Source organism: Trachypithecus francoisi, unplaced genomic scaffold (assembly GCF_009764315.1).
Source record: "Trachypithecus francoisi isolate TF-2019V2 unplaced genomic scaffold, Tfra_2.0 Lachesis_group13, whole genome shotgun sequence".
Lineage (NCBI taxonomy): Eukaryota > Metazoa > Chordata > Mammalia > Primates > Cercopithecidae > Trachypithecus > Trachypithecus francoisi.
Genome location: NW_022681458.1, coordinates 55,971,663 through 55,997,309, shown reverse-complemented (window position 1 = coordinate 55,997,309; position 25,647 = coordinate 55,971,663). Strand labels below are relative to the sequence as shown.

At 37.3% G+C, this 25,647-nt stretch overlaps 1 protein-coding gene and 1 long non-coding RNA gene across 2 annotated transcripts in view; one reads left to right on the top strand and one right to left on the bottom strand.

Annotated features, from left to right (window-relative positions):
* Window positions 1-4,736: 4,736 nt before the first annotated feature.
* Window positions 4,737-25,324, bottom strand: LOC117094757. Its single transcript, XR_004441664.1, has 3 exons — window positions 25,251-25,324; window positions 22,415-22,491; window positions 4,737-4,824 (listed from the first exon to the last, which is right to left on the bottom strand). It is a non-coding gene; the product is annotated as an uncharacterized LOC117094757 (long non-coding RNA).
* Window positions 24,989-25,647, top strand: part of FSIP2 (fibrous sheath interacting protein 2) — a 92,891-nt gene continuing 92,232 nt past the window's right edge. Inside the window, exon 1 of the mRNA XM_033230934.1 lies at window positions 24,989-25,337. Within this exon, the coding sequence (XP_033086825.1) occupies window positions 25,239-25,337 (99 nt within the window). The 5' untranslated portion in view covers window positions 24,989-25,238. The remainder of the gene's footprint in view (window positions 25,338-25,647) is intronic.

Genomic DNA, 25,647 nt, shown 5'->3' with positions numbered 1-25,647 from the left:
ATTTTAAGTACTTAAATAAATTTTCAGCACTTAATTTAAATTCAGCATTGAAATTAAATAAAGTTGAATGTAAAAATGTCAGCTTTTACACTGACAACCAAAAGTTATGTTTTGTCAATGTAAAAGTTGAATTGATAGGAGGCTAAAACAAAGATTTGGTATGAAAGCCAGCCAATGTCAGATTAGGTATGTCACAGGGAAGACAGTCAATATGTTAGTTCTGGGAGAAAAGATTCAAGGAAGGCAAGAACTTCCATATTTTAAACCTGAGATAGATGCTAGTGCTGTTCCAAAGTATTACAGAAAGCTGAAGGCCCAGTAAATATTACCCTAAATAAGAACAGAGTATAAGGTGATTTTAAGGCTATTGCTTTTTGAATTTCTTATAACCTCAATTATTATTGTTATTATTATTATTTCAAATGGGGTCTTGCCATGTTGCTAAGGCTGGACTAGAACTCCTGGGCTCAAGGGATCCTCCTGTCTCAGCCTCCTGGATAGCTGGGACTACAGGCACACACCACCATGCTCAGCCTAACTCAATTTTTATTTCCTGCTTTGGTGCTTATCACAAAAATTAATGATAATTCACAGCAAGAGGTACATAAAATTATATATAGTCATCCACCACATAATGACGTTTTGACCAATAATAAACTACATATATGATGGCAGCCCTTTAAGATTATAATGAAGCTAAAAATCTCCTATCACCTAGTGATGTTGTAACTATCATAAGTCATATCGCAGCTCATTACTCACATGTTTTTGGTAATGTCAGTGTAAATGAACCTATTGCACTGCCAGTCAAAGTATAGTACATACAATTATGTACAGTACATAATACTTGTCACTGAAAATTAATAACTATGTTACTGGTTTCTGTATTTACTATACTATAATTTTATCATTATTTAAAAGTGTACACCTTGAACTTATAAAATAAATGCGTTAATTGCAAAACAGTCTCCGACAGTTCTTTCATGAGGTGTTCTAGAAGAAGGCATTATTATACTAGGAGATGACAGTTTCATGTGAGTGATTGCCCTTAAAGACCTTTCAGTGGGACAAGATATGGAGGTGGAAGACAGTGATATTGATGATCCTGATCCTGGGCAGTCCTAGGCTAACATGCATGTTTATGTCTTTGTTTTTAACACAAAAGTTTTACAAGAAAAAAATTAAAATGCTAAATATAGAAAAAAGCTTATAGTGTAAGGACATAAAGCAAATGTTTTTGTACAGCTGTACAATGTGTTTGGGGTTTAAGCTATGTTATTATTAAAAAGTCAAGAAGTTAAAAAAATTTTCAGTGATTTAAAATCTGTTTTATATGATATAAGAACAATGACTTCTGCTCTTCTTTGTTTCCCATTCAAACATAATTATATAATATATATATGGAGAGTTATGCTTTTCCATCCACACGAAAACCTTGTTGATTCTCTAGAATATGTAAAAATAGCACATTAAATTCTGAATTATAAATTTATTTAGTGCTAAGTATATATGGCTTGCTTGTGTTTGAAAGTGCTGTGATGTTTAAATTTAGATATTATAAAATACAGATGTGTTATAAAAACCCTCACAGACTATAAGTTTTAAAAAAATATTAAATTATTTCCTCACTATTGCTCATGTCTTCTCATCCTCTCAAATTTGTGAGGGGAATCCCAGCATTTATTGTCAGAAATTACAATGGTAACTGCTGCAATAAAACAGGAATGTCTAAATGCAATGGGGATAATAGGATCCTAAGTGGCATGGTGCAAGTGGTGGCACTTAATTACTAAACACAAGGCAAGCATGATTACTGTAACAGACAGGAGATGCAAAGCTATGATCAATAGATTGACTCACAGAGATCTATGATGTTGGCTAGTTGACCATGGCTTCCCTAGAAAAAGATATAGATGGCAGTCTCTTAAATTCTTTTTTGATCTGTATAAATGAGGAGTTCTGGATCTACCGAACAGAAATGTAACTTGTCACCAAAACGGAGTCATGGCCCCTTAATTATTTCCATTATTGAGCAGTTTACATACCAAGAATCTCTTGGTTGAAAAGAAGGCTGGGTTCCCTTAAGGCTGGGTCATATTGAGGAAGGACATAATTTTAACATATATATTTTTATTTCAAAAGCTTTTGAGGTACAAGTGGGTCTTGGTTACAGGGATGAATTGTATAGTGATGAAGTCTAAGATTTTAGTGCAGTTTTAATGTAGGTTTTTCCAAACTCCCACCCTCCCTACTTCTAAGTCTCCAATAGCCATTGTACCACTCCACAGGCCTTTGCATACTCAAAGCTTAGCTCTCACTTATAAGTGAGAACATATAGTATTTGGTTTTCCATTCCCAAGTTACTCCACTTAGGATAATGGCCTCCAGCTCTATACAAATTGTGCAATAGATATTATTTTATTCATTTTATGGTTGAGTAGTATCCCATATTACATATATATGTAATATATATGCCATATATATATATCACATCTTCTTTATCCACTTATCTGCTGTTGGGCACTTAGGTTGGTCCTATATGTTTGCAATTGTGAATTGGGTTGTAATAAATATATGCGTGCAGGCATCTTTCTGATATAATGATGACTTTTCCTTTGGGTAGATACCCAGTAGTAGGATTGCTGGATCGAATGGTAGATCTACTTTTATTTCTTTATAAATCTCATACCGTTTTTCATAGAAGTTTTACTACTTTACATTCCCAGCATTGTATAAGCAGTCTCTTTTTGCCACATCCATTCCAACGTCTATTTTTTATTTTTTTTTTACTTTTTAATCATGGCCATTTTGGCTGTGTTAAGGTGGTATCTCATTGTGGTTTTAAGTTGCATTGAAGAAGGACATAATTTAATGAAGAAGATGCTAGATCCCTTAAAGAAGGATGTAATTATTTTCACATAATTAAGTACCTGGAAAAATAATGGTTACAGCGATTATCAAGGTTATGCAAAATAAAACATGATAAATTAAAAATGAAAGCAAATCTAAAACATGTTCACAATATTTAGACCTATTAGAGGATAATAAGATCCTATTTGAAATGAGGCACCTATGTAAATCAGGACACATGGAATAATTTAATCCATTAATTACAAACGTTATCTGAATTTTCTCACTTAAGTAAAACAGTATATTTTTTCTATCTTCAAAATCACAGCAAGAAACAATAGTTCTAATGGTCTTTTAAATTTGGCTAGAATTTTGAAAAATTACTGTTTTCAGTATGGAATTCCTGAGCCAAAATGAAAATATTACAAGCACCTTCTATGAGTCAGTAGTTGAAAACAAGTTCACTACTTTTTGTATAAAGAACTCAAATACATTTAGAAGAAATATTTATAAGTCAACTAAAATCCTTGACACTGTTAACCAAGAGGAGACAGACACCCACTGAAACTTAGTAAATATGACATAAAATAATTACACTAAGTAACATACAACATATTTATGTTAAGTGAAAATGGGTTAATTTATTATATTTAAAAAAACAAAATTTCAAATAGCCCACGAAACAAAACCCAACAGTTTTCTGTATGTAGGAAATACTTGTAAAACAAAATGATTAAGAAGGTTTTAAAATAGAGACATAGGGAATAATATGATGAACATATGCAAATATTAATATAATAGAAGTCAGTTACTGATATCAGACAAGAGAAAATTCAGAAAGAAAAGCCACAAATAAGGGAGGGAAGAATGGAGCGTTTTGTTTGTTTATAATTTTTTTTTTCTGTAGAATGTCTCCAAAGGTCTTTATTATTCCCACCTTCATTACTTTTGAAACCATACTAAAGATAAAGCATTTCTCAGGCTGTTCACTAATTAGGTGAAAAAATTCAACCAACAACACCAACAAAAACCCATAACTTGATAAGCAGCTTCCTAAAATAACATTGTGATCCCCTGCAATGTTAATATGAACAACCAGCTGGCAGAATATGATAAGGATGCAGTAATATTTTTAATTGGTGCTTGTTCTGGATACATATTAGAATAGTTGTAATACCAACTACATGAACAATTATTCTAATGTTAACAAAAAACAAATTTCTCTTAATTCATTATAATAAGAATAAAAAGTAAAGAAATTATATAACCACAATTAGAGGCATCCTATTTAAATGAATATTTATTCTTTAAAATTGGAGAACAGTTACATTTTTTGTGGTTATTGTATTTAAAGTAACAAATGTGTTTGCTTAAAAAACAATCTTAACTCAATGCCAGTTTCAGTTTAATAAATAGAACTGATCCAAAGTTACATGCTTGAACAGTTAGCATTATATTTTCTTAGCTGTATGATTTGATGAAAAACTGATAGAAGACTTGAGTATTAATACTAAATCTCCCACTAATCTAATTATAATTTTAGAAGATAATTTCATTTTACTGAGCTCCTGTATTATTGTTTATAAAATTAAAATGTTCAATTAAATGATGTTCAATAGTAACTTCTGTTCTAACATTTTGAAGGGTTTTCACATTTTAGAATATTTTATTGAAATATAAATACTCATAATCAATCATCTTGTGTCACGTTCAAACTTTCCCCCCTTAAACTCATAATACACACATCACATATTTATATAAGCAAAGTATGTAAATTATACATCTATACTGAAAATAAATTTGCATAAGTTAATACTCTTACTAAATCTGAAAGACACTATTCTGTTCTTTTCTCATTTGCTTTACTTTAAAAATTATTACCCTTGGCATCAGCTTCTCTTCTGCTGAACCTGCCCATTGCTTCCTCACAACTTTCTCTGGTAAATCTCACAAACTTCTCTAGTCTTTCTTTGTCTAAAAAAAAAAAGGAAATTACACTTGACTCACTCAGTTAATATCACAAGTTACTAACAGTTTGAGATTCTCCATTTAACAAAATAACTTTATCTTCATGCAGATCTGTAATCTCTATACTATGATTAATTTGTGGATACTGGCAGGTTTTATAAGCATCTGTGCATGAAGGCTGAACAATCACAAAATCTTCTTCTGTAAAGTTTGTAGCAAAGTTATTACTACAAATTTATGATTTACATACCGTTAAGTAGATAAATGAATGAGAGAAATAGATCAACAGCAAGCCTTACCACATTTTTACTATTCTATAGTTCATGTTCTTAACATTGAACATGAAAACAGTAATTTAGAAGCTAAAAATGTGGGATGCTATCTAAAAGAGGGCAGTGACAATTAGGAGAATCAATGCTCAGAAATGAATGCCCTCCTTCTCCCCCCCAAAAAAAAGGAAGAAAGGAAGAAAAGAAAACTGGAGATACCCTACTGTAAACACATTGGCAATGTCCATTTAAACAGTGACCCCAAAGTAAATAAATAATGTGCTTACTCATTTGCTGAAGTGGCATTTATTGTATATCTACTAATGAGTCCTGTCTACTTAATAGTAATTAGTGGGCACTGTTCTAGTTATTGAAGAGTGCACTGAACAAGAAAGATGAAAATCTTCTTTAAAGATTTTTCATATTGTTGTGATGAGCCAGATAAAACAAGACAGAGAAGTACAACAATACACCAAATTTCACTTTCAGTTAAAAGGGGGACTGAATGCCTACCGACAATTCATAAATGCAGAATTTCACCTAAATCGAGTATTTGCTAGCAAATAAGAAAAGTCTCTAAGTTTCAAAACTATTTAGCGAAATATTATATTGGCTGGATCAGTGTTTCTGGAATCCCCAAGACCACCTACACCTCTGGTGATTCCTAGGACACATGGAACTCCATAAAAAGTTATGTTCACTTCTAAGATTTATTACAGCATAAGAATACACAACAGGATCAGCAAAGGAAGGAGCCTGCAGAAATCCATACACAGTCTTAGGATGTTCTCCCCTTCGTCTTACATGACCACCTAGCATGCTCCTTTCATTGGCAGTGAAAAGTGCAGTAAAGTGTATGCAATGTGTCTGCCACAAAGCCCATTAGACACTCAGAGCCTGTATTAGTTTGCTAGGGTTGCCATAACAAACTGCTGCAGGGTGGATGGTTTACATATCAAACATTTATTTTCTCACAATTTTGGAAGCTATCAATTTGAAATTAAGGTGTTAGTAAGTTTTTCCTATGTGTACATCTGTTCTAATCTCCCCTTGTTGTAACAACACCAGTCATATTGGATTACAGCCCACCCTTATGATCTCATTTTAACTTAATTGCCATTTAAAAGTCCCTGTCTACAAACACTGTCACATTCTGAGGTACTTGACATTACAATTCCAACATATAAAGTTTGGGAGACATAATTCATCCCATAGCAGAGTCCAGGGTTTTTATGGGGGCTGATCATGTAAGCACCTGCTTCTAGCACATATAAAAATTCCAAACTCCTAGAAACAACGCAGGCATTCAGCATAAACTGCATTGTTTTCACAAACCATGCAGGGACAATGAACTAGTGTTATCAGTTTGTGAATGGTTTGATTGCCAAATTCTCAGGTGCCAGCTAAGTGTGAACCTTGCAAATAGGTTTTTCTTATTATTACTATTATTATTATTATACATTAAGCTCTGGGATACATGTGCAGAACATGCAGATTTGTTACATAGGTATACATGTGCCATGGTGGTTTGCTGCACATATCAACCCATCATCTAGGTTTTAAGCCTTGCATGCATTAGGTATTTGTCCTAATGCCCTCCCTCCCTTTGCCCCCCACCTCTGACAAGCCCCAGTGTGTGATGTTCCCCTCCCTGTGTCCATGTGTTCTCATTGTTCAACTCCCACTTATGAGTGAGAACATGCGGTGTTTGGTTTTCTGTTACTATGTTAGTTTGCTTAGACATATATACAAGTATGTTTGTTGCAGCACTATTTAAGCAAGGACTTGGAACCAACCCAAATTCCCATCAATGATAGACTAGATAAGGAAAATGTGGCCCATATACACCATAGAATGCTATGCATCCATAGAAAAAATGGTTTCATGTCCTTTGTAGGGAAATGGATAAAGCAGGTAGGTTTTTCTGAAAAATAGTGGTGTCAGGTCTACTGGGTTAAATCTTTTGTGCATAGTTAAGCTGACAAGTAGAAACTTGTTTTCAATTTGTGGTACATTTTTATACCAAATATTATATATAACATATACAATGTGTGTTGTGATTTTTAAACTTTGTTTTGATTTGTAAAAGATATGAAAACTATAAAATTTTACAGTTGAGTCCATAATAAGTAACGTGGTCCATTTTACTCACTATTTTTGGTCTTTTTATACATCACCTAAACTTATATTTTTAAAAATAACAGACTAGAGCACGGTGGCTCACGCCTGTAATCCCAGTACTTTGGGAGGCCAAGGCAGGCGGATCATGAGGTCAAGAGATCAAGACTATCCTGGCTAACACGGTGAAACCTCGTCTCTACTAAAAATACAAAAATTAGCCGGGTGCAGTGGCAGGGGCCTGTAATCCCAGCTACTTGGGAGACTGAGGCAGGAGAATTGCTTGAACCCAGGAGGCAGAGGTTGCAGTGAGCCGAGATCACACCATTGCACTGCAGCCTGGGCAACAGAGCAAGACTCTGTCTCAAAACAAACAAACAAAAAAACCCTGAAAACTATGGACTTTGTTGACAAACTACAAGTTTCTTTAACAAAAAATGGAGAGTAAAAATTGGGGGAAAGGAGAGAGGAATCTCTGTTATCTCTGAAACAAAAGAAAATTATATAGAGAAAAAAATCCTTTTAGCTATTAGGTGAAACCACAATCTAAGAAGAGGGTCTATCTAGTACAGAAAGAGAACACTAATTCCAGGCACATAGCTTCTCAGACATTCATTTCCGGGAGGATAAATTATTGTAACCACTTTGAGGAAAGCATGGCAATACCTCTAAGGAAAAAACCCCATAGAAATGGGGGTATCTTTTAATTCAGCAATCTATCTAAAAGGATGACTACTGTAGAATATTTGTAATGTAAAAAATTGAACATTCATAAATAGAAGACTAGCTGAATAAATTATGGTAATTACAGCATTAAATAGCACATCTATATGGTTAAAAACTAAATTAAATCTAGTGTGCTTATATGGAGTGATCTTCAAAATATATTGCTCAGTTAAAAATGTATTAAGTGGAATCTGAACACAATATTTTATAAGATATTTTTGCGTGTGTATAATAATACACAAACTACTGCTGTTTGCTTCTGGGTTGAGAGTATCAGAATCTAGATTTAAAGAATGAGTTATTTTCCTTTTTACTGTGTAGACTTTTTCCCACGTGCGTATTATTTTACCAATATAGAATGTGCCTTTTGTGCCCGTAAGGGCTACCAAAATGATTAAACCAACTGCTAGAAGGATGAAGTTTAAGAAAAACTATCATATAAATCAATACATCTTGGAATTTAAAATAACAGAAAGGATCAGATTGATAATTCAGACTCACAGTCTCAGAGATCTTATCCAGTATCAAGTTTTTCTAACAATTTCAAGGTCACGTGGAATCACGAGGCACGGGTAAGGAAAGGTGAGGTCAGAATGTCTGTGTTTATTTCAGTTGACTGAGTCCTATCACAGAATATCAAAGACATTTCTGGCCCAAGTGAACAGATGAGTTTTCTGTGAGGTATGCAGGCACCTCACTTTCATGAAAGGAGACAGGTTATAAAACATTTATATTTTCTACAGAAAATATAAATACATATATTATAAAACATTTTCCAAGGAGTCATTATGCATAAGTCCGTATACTTCTGTTTGGTTACTATAAATAATTCTAGACAATTAAGAACATTCTACTAAAAGCTTCACATAGCAAAAGACTCTTTTGTTAACAGAAGACCTTTATTGTTATTGTTGTTGTTTTACTGGGAGATTTATCATTAGTATGTTTGTAAGAGGATTAGTTCAAGTCACTTGCTTTCTTTATATTCCAGGAGCACCTCAGGGAAGGGAGAGAATGTACTGCAGAAATGCAACTTAACTTTTTCCTTTCCAGATGGCATGGATGAGTTTCACAGACATGCTGATCAAATATAATTACAAGATATAATCAAATATATTTACACTAGAATAAGAAATTAGTAGGCCGGGCGCGGTGGCTCAAGCCTGTAATCCCAGCACTTTGGGAGGCCGAGACGGGCGGATCACAAGGTCAGGAGATCGAGACCATCCTGGCTAACACAGTGAAACCCCGTCTCTACTAAAAATACAAAACTAGCCGGGCGAGGTGGCTGGCGCCTGTAGTCCCAGCTACTCGGGAGGCTGAGGTAGGAGAATGGCGTAAACCCGGGAGGCGGAGCTTGCAGTGAGCTGAGATCCGGCCACTGCACTCCAGTCCTGGCGACAGAGTGAGACTCCGCCTCAAAAAAAAAAAAAAAAAAAAAAAAAAAAAAAAAAAAAGAAATTAGTAATTAGTATTTCATGCACAATGTTGTTAATTTATATTATTCTTTGTTCATCACAGAAGATTGCTAAAATAGATGAAAATAATGATAAATTTTGATAATAAATTGGCAAATGGAATCAGTGGATTATTGAAGTGCATAAAATAGTTTAATGATTGTATTTTTAACATGTGTTATAGAATCAAGAAAAGAAATTGTTATCTCAATCCTTTCATAACTTGCCCCTCATGCCTCTGCCAGGCTTTATCAGGGTCATGGTGCAGAATGTGGATGATGAAGCTCTGCCCATGTGGTGGTTTTAATGTTGGTTTTCCATTCTTTTTTTCTAATTATATACTGATGAAATCCAACATGAGAAGCAAATATATACATAGTTTTCAAGATTTAAGGTGTAAGAAATAATTTTACTTTAAAAAATGATGAGGAGAAAGGAGAACCGTTTGTTGGTTAAGAATGATCCCTTGTAACACAGCCCATTTCAAAGTTTTATGATGACAGGCACATTATTTAGTTTCTTCCAATCTAAAGTTCCTCTTTGAAAAATAGAGATTGTGGGGGGCGGTGCAAGATGGCCGAATTGGAACAGCTCCAGTCTCCAGCTCCCAGCGCCAGCAACACAGAAGACAGGTGATTTGTGCATTTTCAACTGAGGTACTGGGGTCATCTCACTAGGGAGTGCCGGACAATCACTGCTGGTCAGCTGCTGCAGCCCGAACAGCCAGAGCTGAAGCAGGGCGAGGCATCGCCTCACCTGGGAAGTGCAAGGGGGAAGGGAATCCCTTTTCCTAGCCAGGGGAACTGAGACACACAACACCTGGAAAACTGGGTAACTCCCACTCCAATACAGCGCTGTACCAAGGGTCTTAGCAAACGGGCACACTAGGAGATTATATCCCACACCTGGCCGGGAGGGTCCCACGTCCGCCCACGGAGCCTCCCTCATTGCTAGCACAGCAGTCTGCGATCTAACTGCAAGTCAGCAGCAAGGCTGGGGGAGGGGCGCCTGCAATTGCTGAGGCTTAAGTAGGTAAACAAAGCCGCTGGGAAGCTCGAAATGGGTGGAGCTCACAGCAGCTCAAGGGGCCCTGCCTGTCTCTGTAGACTCCACCCCTGGGGACAGGGCACAGCTAATCAACAACAACAACAAAGCAGCAGAAACCTCTGCAGATGCAAACGACTCTGTCTGACAGCTTTGAAGAGAGCAGTGGATCTCCCAACACGGAGGTTGAGATCTGAAAATGGACAGACTGTCTGCTCAAGTGGGTCCCTGACCCCTGAGTAGCCTAACTGGGAGACATCCCCCACTAGGGGCAGACCAACACCCCACACCTCACACGGTGGAGTACACCCCTGAAAGGAAGCTTCCAAAGCAAGAATCAGACAGGTACACTCGTTGTTCAGCAATATTCTATCTTCTTCAGCCTCTGCTGCTGGTACCCAGGCAAACAGGGTCTGGAATGGACCTCAAGCAATCTCCAACAGACCTACTGCTGAGGGTCCTGACTGTTAGAAGGAAAACTAACAAACAGGAAGGACACCCACAGCAAAACCCCTTCAGTACGTCACCATCATCAAAGACTAGAGGCAGATAAAATCACAAAGATGGGGAAAAAACAGGGCAGAAAAGCTGGAAATTCAAAAAATAAGAGTGCCTCTCCCCCTGCAAAGGAACGCAGCTCATCGCCAGCAATGGATCAAAGCTGGACAGAGAAGGACTTGACGAGATGAGAGAAGAAGGCTTCAGTCCATCAAACTTCTCAGAGCTAAAGGAGGAATTATGTACCCAGCGCAAAGAAACTAAAAATCTTGAAGAAAGAGTGGAAGAATTGATAACTAGAATAATTAATGCAGAGAAGGCCATAAACGAACTGACAGAGATGAAAACCATGACACCAGAAATACGTGACAAATGCACAGGCTTCAGTAACCGACTCGATCAACTGAAAGAAAGAGTATCAGCGATTGAGGATCAAATGAATGAAATGAAGTGAGAAGAGAAATCTAAACAAAAAAGAAGAAAAAGAAATGAACAAAGCCTGCAAGAAGTATGGGATTATGTAAAAAGACCAAATCTACATCTGATTGGGGTGCCTGAAAGTGAGGGGGAAAATGGAACCAAGTTGGAAAACATACTTCAGGATATCATCCAGGAGAACTTCCCCAACCTAGTAGGGCAGGCCAACATTCAAATTCAGGAAATACAGAGAACACCACAAAGATACTCCTCAAGAAGAGCAACTCTAAGACACGTAATTGCCAGATTCACCAAAGTTGAAATGAAAGAAAAAATCTTAAGGGCAGCCAGAGAGAAAGGTCGGGTTACCCACAAAGGGAAGCCCATCAGACTAACAGCAGATCTCTCAGCAGAAACTCTCCAAACCAGAAGAGAGTGGGGGCCAATATTCAACATTCCTAAGAAAAGAATTTTCAACCCAGAATTTCATATCCAGCCAAACTAAGTTTCATCAGTGAAGGAGAAATAAAATCCTTTACAGATAAGCAAATGCTTAGAGATTTTGTCACCACCAGGCCTGCCTTACAAGAGACCCTGAAGGAAGCACTAAACATGGAAAGGAACAACCGGTACCAGCCATTGCAAAAACATGCCAAAATGTAAAGATCATCGAGGCTAGGAAGAAACTAGCACCAACTAACTAGTTAGCATCAACTAACGAGCAAAATAACCAGTTAATATCATAATGCCAGGATCAAGTTCACACATAACAATATTAACCTTAAATGTAAATGGACTAAATGGTACAATTAAAAGACACAGACTGGCAAACTGGATAAAGAGTCAGGACCCATCAGTTTGTTGTATTCAGGAGACCCATCTCACATGCAGAGACACACATAGGCTCAAAATACAGGGATGGAGGAAGATCTACCAACCAAATGTAGAACAAAAAAAAGCAGGGGTTGCAATCCTAGTCTCTGATAAAACAGACTTTAAACCATCAAAGATCAAAAGAAACAAAGAAGGCCATTACATAATGGTAAAGGGATCAATTCAACAGGAAGAGCTAACTCTCCTAAATATATATGCACCCAATACAGGAGCATCCAGATTCATAAAGCAAGTCCTTAGAGACTTACAAAGAGACTTAGACTCCCACACATTAATAATGGGAGACTTCAACATCCCACTGTCAACATTAGACAGATCAACGAGACAGAAAGTTAACAAGGATATCCAGGAATTGAACTCATCTCTGCAGCAAGCAGACCTAATAGACATCTACAGAACTCTGCACCCCAAATCAACAGAATATACATTCTTCTCAGCACTACATCACACTTATTTCAAAATTGACCACATAATTGGAAGTAAAGCACTCCTCAGCAAATATACAAGAATAGAAATTAAAACAAACTGTCTCTCAGACCACAGTGCAATCAAACTAGAACTCAGGACTAGGAAACTCAATCAAAACCGCTCAATTACATGGAAACTGAATAACCTGCTCCTGAATGACTACTGGGTACATAATGAAATGAAGGCAGAATTAAAGATGTTCTTTGAATCCAATGAGAACAAAGATACAACATACCAGAATCTCTGGGACACATTTAAAGCAGTGTGTAGAGGGAAATTTATAGCACTAAATGCCCACAAGAGAAAGCTGGAAAGATCTAAAATTGACACTCTGACATCACAATTAAAAGAACTAGAGAAGCAAGAGCAAACACATTCAAAAGCTAGCAGAAGGCAAGAAATAACTAAGATCAGAGCAGAACTGAAGGAGATAGAGACACAAAAAACCCTCCAAAAAATCAATGAATCCAGGAGTTGGTTTTTTGAAAAGATCAACAAAATTGATAGACCACTAGCAAGACTAATAAAGAAGAAAAGAGAGAGGAATCAAATAGACGCAATAAAAAATGATAAAGGGGATATCACCACCGACCCCACAGAAATACAAACTACCATCAGAGAGTACTATAAACACCTCTATGCAAATAAACTAGAAAATCTAGAAGAAATGGATAATTTCCTGGACACTTACACTCTCCCAAGACTAAACCAGGAAGAAGGTGAATCCCTGAATAGACCAATAGCAGGCTCTGAAATGGAGGGAATAATCAATAGCCTACCAACCAAAAAAAGTCCAGGACCAGATGGATTCACAGCTGAATTCTACCAGAGGTACAAGGAGGAGCTGGTACCATTCCTTCTGAAACTATTCCAATCAATAGAAAAAGAGGGAATCCTCCCTAACTCATTTGATGAGGCCAACATCATCTTGATACGAAAGCCTGGCAGAGACACAACAAAAAAAGAGAATTTTAGACCAATATCCCTGATGAACATCGATGCAAAAATCCTCAATAAAATACTGGCAAACCGGATCCAGCAGCATATCAAAAAGCTTTTCCACCATGATCAAGTGGGCTTCATCCCTGGGATGCAAGGCTGGTTCAGCATATGCAAATCAATAAACATAATCCAGCGTATAAACAGAACCAAAGACAAAAATCACATGATTATCTCAATAGATGCAGAAAAGGCCTTTGACAAAATTCATCAGCCCTTCATGCTAAAAACCCTCAATAAATTCGGTACTGATGGAACATATCTCAAAATAATAAGAGCTATTTATGAGAAACCCACAGCCAATATCATACTGAATGGGCAAAAACTGGAAAAATTTCCTTTGAAAACTGGCACAACACAGGGATGCCCTCTCTCACCACTCCTATTCAACATAGTGTTGGAAGTTCTGGCTAGGGCAATCAGGCAAGAGAAAGAAATCAAGGGTATTCAGTTAGGAAAAGAAGAAGTAAAATTGTCCCTGTTTGCAGATGACATGATTGTATATTTAGAAAACCCCATCGTCTCAGCCCAAAATCTCCTTAAGCTGATAAGAAACTTCAGCAAAGTCTCAGGATACAAAATTAGTGTGCAAAAATCACAAGCATTCTTGTACACCAGTAACAGACAAACAGAAAGCCAAATCATGAATGAACTTCCATTCACAATGGCTTCAAAGAGAATAACATACCTAGGAATCCAACTTACAAGGGATGTAAAGGACCTCTTCAAGGAGAACTACAAACCACTGCTCAGTGAAATCAAAGAGGACACAAACAAATGGAAGAACATACCATGCTCATGGACAGGAAGAATCAATATTGTGAAAATGGCCATACTGCCCAAGGTCATTTATAGATTCAATGCCATCCCCATCAAGCTACCAATGACTTTCTTCACAGAATTGGAAAAACCTGCTTTAAAGTTCATATGGAACCAAAAAAGAGCCCGCATTGCCAAGGCAATTCTAAGTCAAAAGAACAAAGCTGGGGGCATCACACTACCTGACTTCAAACTACACTACAAGGCTACAGTAACCAAAACAGCATGGTACTGGTACCAAAACAGAGATATAGACCAATGGAATAGAACAGAGTCCTCAGAAATAATACCACACATCTACAGCCATCTGATCTTTGACAAACCTGAGAAAAACAAGAAATGGGGAAAGGATTCCCTATTTAATAAATGATGCTGGGAAAATTGGCTAGCCATAAGTAGAAAGCTGAAACTGGATCCTTTCCTTACTGGATCCTTTCCTTACTCTTTATATGAAAATTAATTCAAGATGGATTAGAGACTTAAATGTTAGACCTAATACCATAAAAACCGTAGAAGAAAACCTAGGGAATACCATTCAGGACATAGGCATGGGTAAGTACTTCATGTCTAAAACACCAAAAGCAACGGCAACAAAAGCCAAAATTGACAAATGGGATCAATTAAACTAAAGAGCTTCTGCACAGCAAAAGAAACTACCATCAGAGTGAACAGGCAACCTACAGAATGGGAGAAAAATTTTGCAATCTACTCATCTGACAAAGGGCTAATATCCAGAACCTACAAATAACTCAAACAAATATACAAGAAAAAAAAAAAACAACCCCATCAAAAAGTGGGCAAAAGATATGAACAGACATTTCTCAAAAGAAGACATTCATACAGCCAACAGACACATGAAAAAATGCTCATCATCACTGGCCATCAGACAAATGCAAATCAAAACCACAATGAGATACCATCTCACACCAGTTAGAATGGCAATCATTAAAAAGTCAGGAAACAACAGGTGCTGGAGAGGATGTGGAGAAATAAGGACACTTTTACACTGTTGTTGGGATTGTAAACTAGTTCAACCATTATGGAAAGCAGTATGGCGATTCCTCAAGGATCTAGAACTAGAAGTACCATATGACCCGGCCATCCCATTACTGGGTATGTACCCACAGGATTATAAATCATGCTGCTATAAAGACACATGCACACGTATTTTTATTGCGGCACTATTCACAATAACAAAGACTTGGAATCAACCCAAATGTCCATCAGTGACAGACTGGATTAAGAAAATGTGGCACATATACACCATGGAATACTATGCAGCCATAAAAATGGATGAGTTTGTGTCTTTTGTAGGGACATGGATGCAGCTGGAAACCATCATTCTCAGCAATGTGTAGCAAGAACAGAAAACCAAACACCACATGTTCTCACTCATAGTTGGGAACTGAACAATGAGATCACTTGGACTTGGGAAGGGGAACATCACATACCGGGGCCTATCATGAGGAAGGGGGAGGGGGGAGGGATTGCATTGGGAGTTATACCTGATGTAAATGACGAGTTGATGGGTGCTGATGAGTTGATGGGTGCAGCACACCAACATGGCACAAGTATACATATGTAACAAACCTGCACGTTATGCACATGTACCCTAGAACTTAAAGTATAATAATAATAATAATAATAATAATAATAAAGAAATTAGAGATGGGTGAGCAAAAAAATAAAATTGAATGTATTTTTAGATAAAATTTAAAATCCATATAAATATTATTAAATATTTCTATGGATAAACAAAGAAACAAAACAAAAGAAAAATAGAGATTGTAATAACTGTCTCACAGTGTTAATGAAAGGATCACATACCTTTTCAGCTGACTACAACAATGAATAATAAATTGTAAAGATAGTTATCCACTTCTATAAAATGAATTGTTCTAAAATCTAACCACTCAAAACAGCAAACATTTAGTATCCCACAGTTTTTGCATCTCAGGAGCCTGGGCATAGCCTAGCTGTGTGCATCTGGCTCAAAATGTCTTACAAGGCTGTGAACAAACTGTTGGCCAGGGCTGACGTCTCATCTGGAGGCTGAACTACAAGAGGATTGGATTCCCACTCCTATCACCTGAATGTAGGCAGAATTCACTTCCTCAAAGCCTGCTGGACAAAGGGCTCATGTTCATCCATGGTTGTAGGCTAGAGGCCTTTCCCAGTTCCTTGCCATATGGTCTCCTCCTTAGATGGCTTATAACCTGGCAGCTGGCTTCATTTATAGTAAGTAAATGAGGGAGTAGAATAAGGTGGGCAAGATGAAAGCAACATTTCGAAAGTCATCACCTTTTCAAACATTTCGAAAGTCAACACCATATTATATTTGTTAGAAGCTAGTCACTAGGTCCAGTTCACTTTTAAGTGTTCAAGGTTACATAAGCGTATAAATATCAAAAGGCAGGGATAATTTGGAACCGTTATAAAGGCTTCCTAACTACAGTAGACTTATTGAGGAATAAATGGGAGATATTATTATTTGTATTAACATAGTTTTACTGGAAATTGATTATATAAGAGTAAATTGCTTTCTCTTCACTTATATATAAAGTTAATAAGCAGAAAGACTTTTGTTTTATAATATTTTTGGAAATATGACAAATTTTAAAAACAAATGCAGCCATTTGATTAATAAAACAAAAATACTCATTTTGCTGGATAATATTTTCTAGCTATTTTTCAAACTTTTTTCCCCCAAACACCTAACATATATAACAGTGACTGAGATTGTAAGAGCAATTTATTCCAATAATTATAAAGAAAAAAAGCTATATAAAACAGAAAGTCCAGCTCCTCAATGGTTTTCTGTGATTTTAAGCTAGATAACATAACATGGTACAATGATCAGGACTACACAGCGATGGGGCAGATTGATCACTATAAATCATTGTCCCTATTGATGCTACCCAGTCAATGATATCACAAGATTTGATAATTTTAGAGATGAGGAAACAAGTCAAGAGTTGAAATAAATAAGGCTTAAACACAGGCAATCTTACACCTGAGTCTGTGCTATTAAAATTGCACTATATTTTCTTAATGTCTCTTACTACCAAGAAATTTTCTCCATTTATGATGTGGTGTATGTCTCACTACCTTACATTTTAAGCTTGAACTGAAAATGTATTTAGCATTACTTTTTATTTTATATTTCACGTGTGTGTGTGTGTGTGCGCGCGCACACACACACACACATAGAGAGACAGAAGAGACAGAGAGAATAGATGAATAAGTTTTCCAACCAATATTTAATTTTGGCCTTTTATTTAAGGTGTGAACTACTTAACAGGACAGAAATCTGTGTTCAGTATCAGTTTTTCAACACCACTAAGATAAATATATTACAAAGCAATGCAGAGTACAATGCAATGTATTTTAAAGAGTGAGATGCTGGCAAAGATATATACCTCATATTATCAAAAGGTACTGTGTGGTTCCTAACTATATTTTTAACATAAGTTTTCATTTTCTTTTTCTTAATGATACTTACTTGAAAACTACATAAAACATCATCAAAGGAGTTATTTTCCAAAAATACAAAAAAATAAGTACTCTTAATGAATCAATTAAACGAGCCTTGGTGGTTTCGTTCCATCTGCTCTTCCGCAGATTCTGGAATCCTTTAGAAACTCACATACATCATGAAGATTCTGATATCTATATTTTTGTTATTACTAGACAGACTCTTGAGTCCTCTGTCAAATCGATATCCTTAACAAAGTCTTTAATGACATGCCAATATACCAATCTTACCTCATCAGCAAGATGTTCTCTCACCCTTTGTCCTTAGTTAAATGGGTCCTCATAAAATTCATGTACACTCAGAACCTCAAAATGTGAAGTTATTTGGAAATAGAATATTTAGATATGTAATCTGGCCAAAATAAGGCCATACTGGATTAATATGGGCTCTAATCCTATGATTGGTATCCCTGTAAGAGAAGATAAATGTGGACACATGGACACACACAGACAGAAGCAGCCATGTGAAGACAGAAGCAGAGATTGGAGTGATATAAGAAATGCCAAGGATTGCCAGCAATCACCAAAAGCAGGGAAGAAATAAGAAAAGATTCTTCAAGAGAGCCTTCAGAGAGACCATGGCCTTGTCAACATCTGGATTTTTGGACTTCTAATCTCCAGAACTGTGAGGGAATAAATTTCAGTTATTATCAGATACCCAGCTTGTGGTACTTTGTTACAGGAGCTCTAAGAAACTAATACACTCTTCTAATGTGGTGTTTACATTTCTGTGATGGAATTTATATTACTATGTCCTTTACTGTATCTGCATATACCAACTTTATAGCATTGAACTTTAATCTAGTTAATGTTCAGCCTTAATTACTATAGATTTATATATCTATTCTTCTTTTCCTATTTATTTTTCAGGCTTTTTTTTTTGGATTTTACATTGTAATCATTACTGTACATTTCTGGAAAAAATTCTTTAAAACCTTTGAAACTTTCTGTCATTTTAGAATGTTAATGTCAATTCCTCAAGTTTCTTAGTTTCCGTCTATTCTGTTACAAGTAATTCTATTACATTACAATATACTAGCTACTTTTACTAGCAATTTTAGATATGCTTTATGTGCAGACTGCCTTTTTAACTGTTAAATGAATTATGATCACTGCAAGGTAATATCAAAAACATTTTATTATGTCTACTTTCTGATGAATGTATTAATATTAATTATTTTAAACTGTCAGGCTAAATTATTGAACCTGGACAATATAAGATAAAGTAGACAAGTAATTTTAAACAAAAGTTTACTTTTTATTTTTAATTTAAAAATACCTTGCTTAGAAAAAAGAGATAAGGTTATTGTGAGATATCAGTCAACCAAATATTAATTAAAAGGTGGCATTATTAAGAATATATGTCAAGTATTAGATGAAAGCAAAAATAATCAAATGGACCCTTAAGCAGTCAAGAAATTAAGAAAGTATATATAACTACATATAGTATACATAACTACATATAAATTAAAATAAATGGAAAAGTTTGTGGCTAGATTGAATCAACATAAGAGTTCATTAATTAAATATTGTGTTTTAAAGAGTATAACTTAAATTGGAATGCTTTTTCTAAATTAAAATGATCATTCCTATTTTTGGGATTCAGAAATTAGCTCAGGTTAATGAAATAGACAAAAAATGGGAATCTTTGAGGTTTAATTCTACATATCATTGTGGCTCAGATCCAGCACCCAGATATTTGGTCTAACATTTGGAATATTTCTATGAGGGTGTTTTCTGGATGAGACTAACATTTAAAACAGTGGACACTGAGTCAAGTAGACTGCCCTCCACAATATGAGTGGGTCTCATCCAATCAGTTGCAAGGCTTAACATAACAAGTACTAATTTCCCCCAACCAAGAAGAAATTCTGCCAACAGACTGCCTTTGGGTTCAAACAGCAATTCTTTCTCAGCTTGCTGGGCTACTGGCATATGTAGACAGCTCTTAGTATATATAGAAAGGAATATACACACACAGAGACACATAAACACATATCCCCTGTTGGTTCTGTTTTTCTTGAAAATCCTGACCAACAGAGGATCCTAAAGATCTTGTATTTTATTTCTCAGTTAGACATAAGGAGGTGATAAAATCCAAACATTTAAATATTCTGCTTATATAGTTACATTAAGAAATGATAAATAAAAATGAGGAAAACCTGGGAGTATAGTGATTATTATATAGGCTAGGACTTTGGGTTGAAAGTAATAGAAAACCAGCCTGGCTAACCTAGAGAGAAAATATTTGAGAAAGCTCAGAGAATATATAAGAAGGTCTGAAATAATCCAAGTTGAGGAAAATGGAAACACAACATAAAGTCACAGATGTAGTTGGATTAAAATGTTGTTGCTTGTGCTGTAACCAGACATTAACCCTGACTTCATGGTCCTTAGCTGTACAAGAGTCTTTGAATTAATTCCTTTTCAGACAAAGTCACATGCCCTTGACCCTCCTCCAAGGCATGCCAAATGAAAATACGTGCCCCTTCTTAATTTCAGTAAAAAGTGGATTGAACATCTACCAACATTCATACATGCAGGATTTTCTCCAAATAAAATAATTATTAGCTAAAGAATTTAAAACTCTACACTGATTATCACAAGCAAAATTGAGTTGTATTTCCTTTCAAGACAGAGTACCACGGAGAAGATATGCCCTGAAACATCTAAAAAACAAACAAAATATATGAAGCAACAATTTTCAAGACACTAGATCAGGGAATGGTCAATGATCTCTGAAAAACAATAAACAAAACAGGCAAGGCATATTGATAAAACTTGAGAGAACTTTCAAACCACAGCATAGGGAAGGAGAATCCAGATGGAGCCCATCTGACTCCCTGAGTTCAGGAGACAGAACCAGAGCCCAGGAAGGCAGATATAGTTAGAGTATGCAAAAGCAAAGTAGAGAGAAGGACAGCTGCATGGAACAAGAACTTTCAAGATGTGCAGAGAATTGTCATTGAGTATTTCCTGCCTATTTGTCAGAACACTGTGAGAAAACTACCATATGCCATGGAAAATAATCACTCAGAAGAGATAGTACTGGGCTTTCACAAACAGCTGTAAACATTATCTGTTCCCACCAGCTAGGCTGGAAAAGCTTCTGATGGGATGAGTCATTGGGTGGAGTGTGGAGAATAAAGCAATAATTAATCCTAAACTGGGTTCTCTTCCAGTCTTCCTTAACAGATCTCAAAAGTAAGACCCGAAAGGAGAAAATTTTCTCCTATAACTTTGAAGGAGCTGATTCCAGCTATTAGTCTTCAAGTCTGTCAGCTGAAGTTCCAAATATCATAGAACAGAGAGCAGCTGTCTCCTCTGTGCCTCATCTGAATCTCCAAACCCAAAGAGAAACCACTAGACACAGTAAGTAATTAATGTTGCTTTAAGCCTAAGGTTTTGGAGAAATTGGCTTTTCATATATAGATTATTAACCCAATTTGTTTTTCAGTTCATAGGTCTTTGAATTCGTACAGGCAGTATTCAAATAGCTGTTCATGGACATAATTGTAGATTACAAAACACTAAATTTTTAAGCCTAATCACATTACTGAATGAGACTCTTGGTAGTCTTAGGAGAGGTAAGTGTGTTTTGAATATAGAAGGAATGTGAATCATTCGATCAGAGAGTGATCTTTGGTAGATTTCTAAGGCAATGAGCCCTATGAATGGGAGCCTTAGTGTATCCATATCTTTATGTAGCTAGTTTCCTTCTATGTCAGACAATAACAAACGTGATGTGAGTAAATACTTCAGAAGCACATAAGCACATTAATGTTTACTCAGTCTTGATGCTGGAAGTCTTGAAACTAAAATGTAAAACCATATTGCCTAACCTCCTGGAGAATGAAAAGAATACATGTAGACAGTGATCCAGCCATCTCAATCATTCCAGCCTGTTTGTTTTTGTCTGAGAGCCCAGACATGTGAGTGAAGCCATCCTAGATGATCCAGCCCTAGCTAAGCAAATGCAAACCCAGACAACACCAGCAAACCCAGACAACACCAGCAAACCCAGAGAACTGTGAGAAGTAATAAATCATTGTTTAAAGTCACTAAATTTTGGAAATGGTTTGTTATGTAGAAAAGGACAATAAAGTCTCCGAAAAGACCCCAATGTTCACAAAACCTCAGTTTTATGAACTGAGTTCATAATGAACAATGTTCATAATACTCATCTAACTTTTCCAAGAATACAACAAATTCTCCTTTACATATAAATGTCATAGATATTTTATCTACACTGTAGACTTCTTCTTTTCCATTTGCTTTCCTTATAAATAGAACTCACCTATTTGATGTGGATTTTTCTTTCATTTTTTTGAGAATTTACTTTTTCTGGCTTACCTATTTCCTCTGGAAATTCAAGCTTGTCATCTGCCACCGTCAGCTTCTCACAGCAATGATTCCCGCCAACTCTGTTCCTTTAAAAGTAGGTGAGATGAGGAAGATCTCAAAGTTTTGAAAGTTTTCTTCTTAAATTTTTCTCAAATCCATTCTCTGCATGTCTACAAATCATGAAGTCTCCCAGATCTTTATTCTCATCCCCATAAATCCACCTTCAAAATTGCTGCCAGGGTGTTCTTCTAGAACAATAATTAGCTTAAAAGTTTTCAGTGGGTTCTCATTCATATCTGACTAGGTCAGGAAACAAAATTTCACTTAGTGCTCACTAAGTGCTTGCTCAGCACTATGCTAGGTACTGTGCATACAAGTCGAATAAGTCCACCCCTGCCCTAAAGGAATTTATATTCTAGTAAAGGTAGACTGACAGGTAAACAGATATTCTTGCTGTAATGTGAAAATGTTAAGGTGGAAGAAAGCACAGAGGGAGAGAATTTGTCAAAAGCTTAGAAAGTCAGAAAAACTTCCTGGAGGTGTAACACTTGAGTTGTTTTAAAGGCTGATTGAAATTAGCCAAGCAGTGAATTGAAAGGGGCTGTCAGACAGAGGGGACAGCATAAACAAAGACGCAGAATCATGCATGGATAAGCAGGCCCCATGTAGAGAACTAACCACAAACAGTTTGGTGTCTTTTGAGGTTCAATTCTGAGAGGTGGTATAGGGGAGTCATGTCTCAGAAACGGACAAAAACAGGGCTGTGCAAGGTAGTATAATAGTACCCCAAAGATGTCTATGTCCTCATTTCCAAGACTGAGTATGTGACTATTTCATAGCAAGGAGGAATTAAGATTGCTAATGGAATTAAGGTTGCTGATCAGCTGATATTAAGATAGATAAATTAGCATGGATAACCTAGATGGACCCTATGTAATCACAAAGATTCTTTAATTGTAGAAGAGAAGGAGGCAGAGGTCTGAGTCAGAGAGAGATTTGAAGATGCTACATTGCCAGATTTAACTTGTGAGGAAGAGGCAGCTTCTAGAAGCTGGAAAGGTCAAGAACATAGGCTGTGATCTAGAGCTTCCAGAAAAAACACAGCACTTCCAATACACTGGTTTCAGCCCAGTGAGATTCACTTTGGACTACTAACCTGCATCACTGTAAGATAATATAGTTGTGGTAATTAAAGCCATTAAGTTTGTGGTGATTTGCTAGCAATAAGAAACTGATACAGACACCAAGTAACAGAGGCTATTACACTCTTTGCGCTGAGGGCAGTTGGGCGTTTAAAGTGAGGAAGAGAAACGGTCAGTTTGCCATCAAAAATCAAATTGATACAAGACGGATTGTCGGGATAGAGGGTGGCAGGGAGATGTTATAAGGCTGTGGCATTGGTGCAAATAAACAAAGAATGATTAGCAGCTTAACCGGGAGAGTAAAGTAGGAGTAGATAGAATGAGGCAAATTAATTTTAGTGATAAAATTAGTGGGACTTAGGGACCAACTAACATGGTAGATAAGGGGAAAAAGAAGTATATAGAAGCATTCCTTAGTTTCTGGCTTGGGTAGACTTTGGTACTGTCACTGAGATGGGAAATGCAGGAAGAAGCCTTTACTTTTTTTCCTGTTTTGGTGAAGGGTGTGTGTGTGTTGAGATTTGAGTAGATTGAATTTAAGATGACTGTGGGATATCCATATGGAAGGTGGCAATAGACTATATCCCAAGCTTAGATTTCAAATTTAAGAGTCCTAAGCACATGTGTGAAATTACAACAAAGAGAGCAGAGTGCACTGATTAAGAAAACGGTCTCAGGAGCCACCATTTAAAAGCAATTGTCAGTCTTCCTCAATCTTTGAAAAATAAAGGGTAATTATTGATAAGGCTATTACAATAAATAAATGTTTAAAAGGGTGTTTAGCACAGTATATGTAAGTTAGTAGATTCTCAAGAAATGGTAACTGTTATTACTAGTCGGGCCAGAAATAAAAGAGAACAGCAGTAGACCAAAGAAAGTATGAAGCTAAGTCTAAACAACAGGTGGGTTAGACACATACTGTCTCTGCCCTCAGAATACTCCCAGTCTAGTTAGCTTCTTACAGGCAGGGGCCATATTTTACTCACGGCTGTGTCCTACCCAGTGCCTAGCTCAATGACTGGCCCAGAAGGGTCAAGCACTTTATAAATTTTGGCTGGATGGTTGAGGAGAAAGAGTTAAATAGGATCAAGCAGCAGGAGCAGAGAGGAGGCAGTGGGAGAGTGGTAAAGAGCGCTAGAAAGGAGAAGGAAACCTAGGGGTCAGAGGAGGCAGGAGGAAGGCAATGAACCCCTGAAGCCAAGGCGTCTGCCTTGTGGACCTGGTGTGGGAAGAAGTTGTGGGAGCCTGGGGTTGGGGTGTAGCCCATATGCGGGAAGATGTAGAAAGGGCAAAAACAATCACTCGGGAATTTTTATTGAACGGAACAGGGCTCCTCGGAGGCCGGAGGAAATTAACCAGTTACCCACCAACAAAGCTTATACTTTTTCGTTAGGATTGGCTAAGGGGTGATGGTTTCAGAGAAAGATGAAGTTTCAACTGTGCTCCTCTCAGATCAGGCCTCTAGGACGCACTTTCCCAGCTCAGAGGGCGCTCTAGGCACTAGTGCGAGCCGCCCCTCAGGAGGCCACTGCCCTTCTGGGACCGCTACCATTGGAAGCCTGGAACGCGGGGGGCGGGGCTGCGGTCGTTGGGTTCTGGCCATTCTTGGTCAGGTCCGGACAGAGGGACAACCGGGTGCGAGAAGGAGAGCGGGGCGGGTGAGGAAGAGGCTGAGGGGGCCCGTGCCGGCCATGGAACTGTACCTCGGCGCCTGCTCCAAGCCTGCCAATGTCGCCGTCACCAAGACGGTCGCCAGCGTCCTGGCTGCGGACACTCAGCAGTGCGGAGACGTGAGTGGCCGCAAGCTGGGTGGCGTTGTCCTCTGGCGGCCGCAGGCCTGCTGGGGAGCGGGGCAGGGGTCGCCACACGCGGGTCGCGAGCCTCCAACTGTCCCCCTTCAGGAGACTGCCCTCTTGCGGCGCCCGGGGGCGGTGGCGGTGGCTCGGACTGTACTGGCCACAACTGGCAGGCGCGGGACGCCAGGAGAGCTGGTGACCAGGGAAAATGGGAGGACTTCAGGATGCCCCGAACCCTGATTGTGTAATTCTTCGGAGTCTTTGGTTGCAGTGGAAGTAGATTGGTCTAAACTAAACGAATACT